This window comes from Rhinichthys klamathensis, unplaced genomic scaffold, assembly GCF_029890125.1.
Source record: "Rhinichthys klamathensis goyatoka isolate OS25496 unplaced genomic scaffold, OSU_Roscu_1.1 h1tg000048l_1, whole genome shotgun sequence".
In the NCBI taxonomy this organism is placed as follows: Eukaryota; Metazoa; Chordata; class Actinopteri; order Cypriniformes; family Leuciscidae; genus Rhinichthys; species Rhinichthys klamathensis.
Window position 1 is genome coordinate 2,375,001 of NW_026606594.1, and position 8,275 is coordinate 2,383,275.

The window sequence follows — 8,275 nt, forward strand, 5'->3', positions numbered from 1 at the left end:
TCAGCGTGACAGAGAGGCTGTTGTGTGCCTGCATGTGTGTGTTAGGACATTATGCATGTGCTTGTGACTCATTGTGTGTGTGTGTCTGTGTGGGCGGACATGAGTTCCATGGTATTTTTGTTCTGGTTGCTTGCAGTGACAGAACGGAGTTGCATCTCTTGGCTTCGTTTTTCACGAGACATTCGCGCAAAAGTTAGAGGAAGGTAAAAAGTTGCAGAGGTGAACACAATATTCTCATATTCTTAGATTTGCAGAGGATAGATAGATAGATAGATAGATAGATAGATAGATAGATAGATAGATAGATAGATAGATAGATAGATAGATAGATAGATAGATAGATAGATAGATAGATAGATAGATAGAACACTATTATCTCAAAGCATTTGCATGTAACAAAATTACATCAGTCCATCAAGTTCTTTTGTAAATGATAAAACACATTTAATGCGAAAGAAATCTGCAAGTCTATTGTTCAAACGACATCCGTGTTAAAAATGCATCAAACCCTCATGAAGGAAAAGTGGGATCATGACAGAGTGATCCTGCAGAGAGATGAGCCCTAAAAAGAAATGAAGCACGTCGGAAATTTCCACTGCACTGATCCTAAGAAAAATGCGATATCGTTACGATGCGTCACATCCAGACGCAATCCAAGATGATGTATTTGACCCAGGCAGAAATGATTGCAGGCGGGCGGCGAGATGTTCAGAGGTGTTGATCCGGTAGAAACTCGAGGAAACGCAGACGCTGGAGTTTTTTGTTTTGCGCAAGCACGTCAAAGTCGCACCCGGAAAAAAAAAAAATCAACTTAATAGATGGCAAAAGTTATTTCTGGATCCATTTTTTATCTGCTCTCTATTTTCTAAGATGCACACTCAAATGAAGGACGACAGAAGAAAGGGGTTTGAACTAAAGGAGAGATAATGAGAACGTTAATCGGGTGCAACATAAACACACACGCACGCACGACTGTGTGCTCATTAGACAACAGTGTTCTGGGTCGTCTGGTGGCTTCATTATAGGCTGTAAAGAATGCCACAGTGTAGTGTACCCTAGAGTCACATAAGGAAGAGAGAAACGTAAAGAGAAGCAAAAGAAAAACTTAAGCTGGTCTTTATTAAGGCGGTCCGGCAGCTGCTCCTCTGGCTAATCTAGAGTCTCTACACTAATAAAGAAGAAAAAGACAAATAGCGATCCATCACACATCCCCCTCATCAGCCCCTTCTCCCCGGCTCTGAACAGAAGATTATGCCCTGAACGGCTCTGGGGTGGAACCGTGATTGTGAGTGTCAGTCAGTGAGAAAGAAAAGGAACATACTGACTAATAGTGCTACATCGATCAGGAAATGTCTACTTAAATGCAGCGGTAGTCTGTCACCTACACAGTAAAGCTATTAAAACAGGACTGTGTTCTAGTATGTATCAATACAGGATTTGCACATAAAAAAAAAAAAAAAAATTCCAACAGCACGTACACATTTGAGGATGTGCATGTATGTGCATTTTTGCTGCGTTCCGAGCAGCGACCTGCTTATCGGAATAAATAATTGACCAAAAATAACATTTCTTCTGAGAGAGCACAGCGTGTCATCTTTATACCCTTGATCTATTTTCATAATTCAGTGTGGAATACAGCGGCGCCCCAATTTACAACAACCCAGAATCCTGAACTATATATGAAGATCCAGAGTATTTATAGTTCGCACTTCATACCCTCATTACAAATATGATCATGAATGCTTTTTAAAGTGACATTAGAAATTCTGACTGAACCTCTTATTTATGTGTCCAAAACATCAGGGATGGAGCTTATGAAGTCAACAAATGACTTAAAGATTTATCTTATAAAATGCAACTGTGCACAAAAATAGTGAATTACTTTTTAAAACTTTAATAATAATCAATTATCTAATCTAATCTAATAATAAGCTCAGAAAATGGGTCATATGCTGTCCTCTAAAAGCGTGCAGGCTTCCGAGAACTAAAGCGGAACAATTTGACATCATGACATGCTTTCTGTGGTTTCAGTTACCCTTTTATACTTCCCCAAAAACTCAGAGAACTGAGTTTATATCTGACACCCTGGTCAACATTTTGGGCAGTTTGAAAGCAGGTATGATGTCGAAAAAAATGCCAATAAATGTCCATAGATAATAGGGTTAGGTTCAGCATGTCTATAATGTCCAGTCTTGGTAGCTCAGTTTGAGAAACACTTGATACATTTCCAAGAGTGTTTAACTAAAGACACACGAACAAACCGACTTTAAAGACGAGCATTTGTTTGCGTAATAGCTTGAGATACGCAATACCATATCATATCAAGATCCGGGGGTATATAAAAAAAAAGTCGATTAACTTAAAGTGCATAAATTAACTATTCTATATAAAGCTGGAAGCGATGCGCACCGCGTCTTCTCAGCATCAGCACCATCATCCCGCATCACAGATCAGATGAGACGCGCCCGGTCTGATAAACCTCCTCATTCCCGGTGAGTTCGGGGGAGGGCTTGGTCTCTCAAAGGGTTAATAAGACACTCCATGCGTCAGACACATGACAGTATATGTGCGAACTCAAGGGGGGGAAAAAAGTCCCACACACACTTTTTCGAGTCGAAATGGCACACGCAACCGTGCGTAATTCTCACAACATTTGTGTTGGAGTCGAGCGGAAGAGTGCGTCCTCGGCGCGGGCAGATGGAGACACTCGCTCTCTCTCCGCATGCATGTTCGGGTCGGCTCGGGTCTTACCTTAACACGTTCCAGCTCTTGAGAGGGTCCAGGTCTGAGATTATAGAGACCATGCTTGAGGCTCGGGCAGCTCGGGCTTTGCTCGGACAGAATGCGGTTGATAAAGTGAGTGAGTGAGCGCTGTTACTCCGACTGTCTCTCTGCACTGTGATAAGCGCGGAGAACAGACTCTCTTTCCTCCGCCCCTCACAATCACTCCAGCTCTCTCTCTCTCTCTCTCTCTCTCTCTCTCTCTCTCTCTCTCTCTCTCTCTCTCTCTCTCTCTCTCTCTGCCTCATCTCTTTACGAACCTCTGTGTAATATCCGAAACAACGTACATCACTACATGGAAATTTGATATTACTTGTAAATTTTTTACAGAGGATTTTATACAGACATATCTCTAATAACTCTGTGTTATACGACTAGTGCCAACGAAACTAAAATGCCTTACTGTTCTCCACTTTAAAGTCTAAATGCCAAAGTCAAAATGGGTAAGTAGGTTTAGCAATAACACTTTACATGGTCACAATTTTTATTAGGTGTACTTAAATTACAATTTAAAGCATTGGATACAGTTTTCTTTATGTGTGCTGTACATACTGCAAGCTATTGTTAATGTTTTTTGATAGAAGTCTCTTATGCTCACCAAGACTGGATTTATTTGATCAAAAATAAAGAAACTGTAAAATTGTGAAATATTGTTACAATTTAAAAGAATGGTTTTCTATTTTGATATACTTTAACATATAATTTATTTCTGTGATGCAAAGCTGAATTTTTATCTCCAGTCTTCAGTGTCACATGATCCGTAAGAAATCATTCTAATATGCTGATTTGATGCTCAGTTATTAGCAATATTGGAAACAGTTGTGCTCATTAATATTATTTTGGAACCTGATACTTTTGTCAGGATTTATTGATTCAAAACAGAAATCTTGTCTAAAAAATACTGACCCTAAAAAAAATTCAGTTTTGCATCACAGAAATAAATAATATTTTAAAGTATATTAAAAAAAGAAAACCATTATTCAAATTTGTAATATTATTTCACAATATTACATTCTTTTTTGGTATTTTTGATCAAATAAATGCGGACTTGATGAGCATAAGTGACTTCTTTCAAAAACATTAAAAATATTAATGTTTCCAAACTTATAACCGGTACTGTATACATTAATGTCATAATGTAAATAAAATAAATGTGTATATCAAGATGTAAAGTACATACTAAACACATAAAAAGAGGATCCTTTATATTTCAGTGCCCATGTTACACAATGCGTATTTACTTAATAAATTAATAATAATTACAATAGTGCTAAAAGGCCTAATAACAAAGTATACAAGTTGCCCAAAAAAAGAATCACATATTCTTTACATTGTTATGCATTCATTAGTATTGTTCATTAGGCTACATACTAGATGTAGATACTTCAAAAAGTGAACTAAATGGCTCATTTTTACCAAACAAACTGAAATGCTGTTTTCCCACTAAATGTTTATTCCAAATAAAAATGTTCGTAATAAGTGTACCCCTCTTTTTAAAGTCCTGACAATTGTTGATGTCCACGATGTCCTTAATGCTGTCAACTGCTGTAAAAGCCAAGGTCTCAGTCATTAAAAAAGCCTATTGGAGCATACTTTGTTCAGTACCTTATAACACAGTTAGTACATATTGAAACGTTTTTTTGTTGCAAACTGTAACAATGGCCAAGAACAGTTATTTGCATAACAGGTAAACTTTAAACGGCCATCTTAAAATGGAAATGTTGCTTTGTCATAAACTAAGAAGAAGAAGAAGAAAAAAAAAGTGGTTGGGCCTGTGAGTCAAATGAGAAGACAGACACCCATTCCACGTGACATTATTGTATCTAACAAGGCTTACTTCCTGTTTGACGCATCACCACATCCTGTTTTAGGGCAACCACCTCGTCTGCGCTCTAACTGCAGATAAACAAACACATAAACTATGGCAATTCAGATTAATAAAGGTAAAACTACTTGACGTGTTTGTTTTAATGTAAACCCTGCTTACAAGAAAGTTCTTATACATTGTGTGTATGTGAATGAAAGAGAGTGAAATAAAGAAAGTTAACACACGCATGGAGCATGAGTTTCCTGTGTATCTCTTGCTCAATATCATCAGGTCAGAGTTCTCCTGTACTGGCTTGTTTTTTTTTTACTGTAGCAGGGGGAAGAAAGGAATAAAAAACGACAATCTATCCTCTCTAAAAAACATAATTATATTCACTACCCTCTGGGGTTCTTCATTTATGACTCACACTCAGGACCTTCGGGTCAAAAATGACCCGGAGGGCGGCATTAAGATACATTTTATTTGAGTAAAATCAATGAAATATATTTTTGTTCAATAATATTTTTTCTTTTCTTTTTTGGTGTTTTGAGATAATTTTATGATTTATAATTAATATTTATGCAATAATTAAGACCCATTTTTTCCCATTGAATATAATAGAAAATTTATATATATATATAATAAAACAATTTTTTTTATTAAAGCTGTATTTCATTTTAGAGTCAAGTCTAGGCCTCATGAAAGCAATTTTTGAAATGAGATCGGAGCCATCTGGTGGACACACTGAGCATTTTTATCACGCAATAGCACATTTTTACCACTAGTGGATTTACAGCTCTCTGTAGAAACCTATGGTAGAAACACTCTAGTGATTTTTTCACATATTGTTTAATTTTTTTCAGGTTGTTGATTTGAATATATAATAACAGATTCTCAAAGACTATTTTTGTCATTTTTTAAAAAAATGCAAAAATTTTTTTTTTTTTTTTTGGTTGGTTTAAATGGTAATTTGAAGTGGCAGTTTTACTTTATAATACATTCAAACCTGAACATTGCATTATAAAGAGAACAAATGGAAAGCATTTTGTCACCCATTGTTTTAAGAGATTCACCCCTTCACTTGTGTGCTTTTTTTCTGCATCCTGGCTGTTTGGTAGATTGTATGCACAAAAAAACTCTGTATTTTCATATTTTTGCCAATTTCCCATTAATTTCCTATGCGGGTCATTTTAGACCCGAAGACCCTGAGTGTGACTATTTTTTTACGACCACTTAGACTTTTCAAATCCTGTGCCCAATTTTTTTGGGTGTTCATATACCAAGTACCAATAAAGTCACCAAGTTTTGGACCATTCCGATGAAGCTACGATTTTTTACATTTTTTTTATTTAAACGCTTCGGGTCATTTTTGACACGAAGAACCCCAGAGGGTTAATGTGAATGTTTGTAAGAGACATACTCAATTTAAAATGATATTTAGACCTCTGACCTACCAAAGCAAGCCACTATGTTTGAGGATGGTTCAGTTCTCTTGAAATTAAGTGCATGGATGCATTAAAACACTGGAACTGAGACTACTTATGTCTCTATTGCTTTATGTCTGCAACTGTAATGACTGTTGAGTTCGAACTATATGACAGTGAGAACACAATTAACTCTTTCCCTGCCAGAATATTATTTTTAAGTTGCCAGCCAGCGCCAGATCTTTCATGGGCCCCAGAATATTGTGTTGTATGAATATGTAAACAGTGAACATATTGTATAAAAAGAAAGAACAGAACCTTTGCTTAAAAAAACATTTCAGTCTAGCTTTTATCAATATTTGAATGAGAGTTAGCGTCATTTAAAAAGCAGCATTTCGAACAAAAAGCCTGAGAAAAACGTGTTTTTGTTAATGACTTTGTCCGGATCGGATTCAGAACAATGAACAAAGCATGAATTATCATAGATCAAGTCCATCAACACACCCAATAACTTGCAAAATCCTTTTCCCTTTTTCGTGGGCGTCAATATTTTTCTCAATAACGTCAGGCAATTTTGATTTATATGCGGTTGAATGTTCGGTGATTACTCGTGCGTAAGCGACTTCTATCCGCTCCTTCTGGTTTACGCAGAACTTTTCCATGAAGTGATGTGCCATAAATGGTGTGGAAAGAGTTAAATCAGTGTTTAATGGAAACACTGTGGGAAATGTCATAAAGATAATGTTGTGTTAAAGTAATTTTCCCACTGTTAAAAAAGTTATATGCCACGAAAAATTAATAGTATGATTGACAAATTTGAATTGATGTTAAAAAGGCTTGCCTTAAATGAAAAATAACCTCTTTAACCCTGATATTAATTAGGCACATTCAGTTAATCATAGGTGACAAATATGCCTGCATATAGGCTATTTCTGCAATGGTCAGTTCCCCGAATTTGTGGGATTTTTTAAAAGTTATCGCAGCCCAAAATGACTGACTAATGTTTTTTTGAGGCTGTGTATTGACAATACACCAATAATCATTATGCACTTATGCAATTAGTGATAGTGAGTGACGGTAAGAGTACAATTATCTGTACATATTTTTTTTTTGCATATTTACCAAAATCAATTGTGGCCCTGACCACTTTACACAAGGCAAGAGACAATCATAGTTCTGCATTACTGAAAATAAAGACAGAGACGGATTACATACATTTACGTGCATACGTTTTTAACTGTTTTCGCATTTTGTTTTACAATTTAAAATAGTATTGTCAGAAATTGCATTCATTAAAAAAATCTAAAAGTGCATATCCAGTAAAATAATGCACTTCTTATTGGTGAAAGCATTACGAGGACTAGCAAATCCATTATTTTCATATCTTAACTTGCATTAGCTGCAACAGCACAACATCCTGAAGGGACTGAATGGAATTGGTAACTAAAAATGTTACTGTACATCCACACCAAAAGATGTCAGTATAACATTGAAGACTACAGTCACAGGGCAAAAAAAAAAAAAAAACGTAACATTTTGTAGCGAATTGTGGAGTTTTTTATTTAGTTTTCATGAAAAGAGGACATCACATATACGCCACAATTAAGTACGACCTGAATGTTAGTTTGCTTAAACAATGCTACCGGTTAACATTACATATTAGCCACATTGCAGGTTAGCGGAAAAGCTAAGCATAAAGTATGAAAACATTTTTTTCTTCGGAATAAAGGTCATTATTCGGAAGGTAAAGGTAAATCATCCGAATTTCTTTCGCTCTTATACGTAATTCTTGATCGTGTGTATTCCTATTGAAATGACTGGATTTTGCCTAAAAACAGCTTGACTGTTACTAAACTTTTTCTCTTCCATTGATGGAATTTTCCAACTTTCCATGTTTTCACTGAAAGACAGAATCTCCGGATCGAAAAAAAAAAAGGAGGAGAAACAAGTGATAAAAGCATTGCTTATAGTCCCCGTGAACCAGAATTTGCAAACGACTTTTCTCCAGTGTTGTGACGTATTTCCGAGAGAAACGGAATACTAAATGAGGCAAAATAGTGGGCGTGGCTTTTTTTCCAACTAGCACCTGATTGGATCTAGAAAAGTAGGTGTTTTCATTCAGCCTGATGAATTTTTCACCACAAAACGATAAATTTAGGCAAACAAAGTAAGTATGGTCAATTTTTAGTTCATGGGGACTTTATGCACATTGTAGTCTTTGAAAAAACACAATTTTCTCAGCGTTTTTCTTTTTTCTAAATTT

General features: G+C 36.0%; 1 protein-coding gene across 2 annotated transcripts in view; it reads right to left on the bottom strand.

Moving 5' to 3' along the window:
• Positions 1–2,924, bottom strand: part of celf2 (cugbp, Elav-like family member 2) — a 178,077-nt gene extending 175,153 nt beyond the window's left edge. Inside the window, exon 1 of one of the 2 annotated variants that reach the window (XM_056247526.1) lies at positions 2,752–2,924. In XM_056247526.1, the coding sequence (XP_056103501.1) occupies positions 2,752–2,804 (53 nt within the window). In that variant the 5' untranslated portion in view covers positions 2,805–2,924. The remainder of the gene's footprint in view (positions 1–2,751) is intronic. The other variant, XM_056247533.1, reaches the window with a different exon arrangement.
• Positions 2,925–8,275: the final 5,351 nt, after the last annotated feature.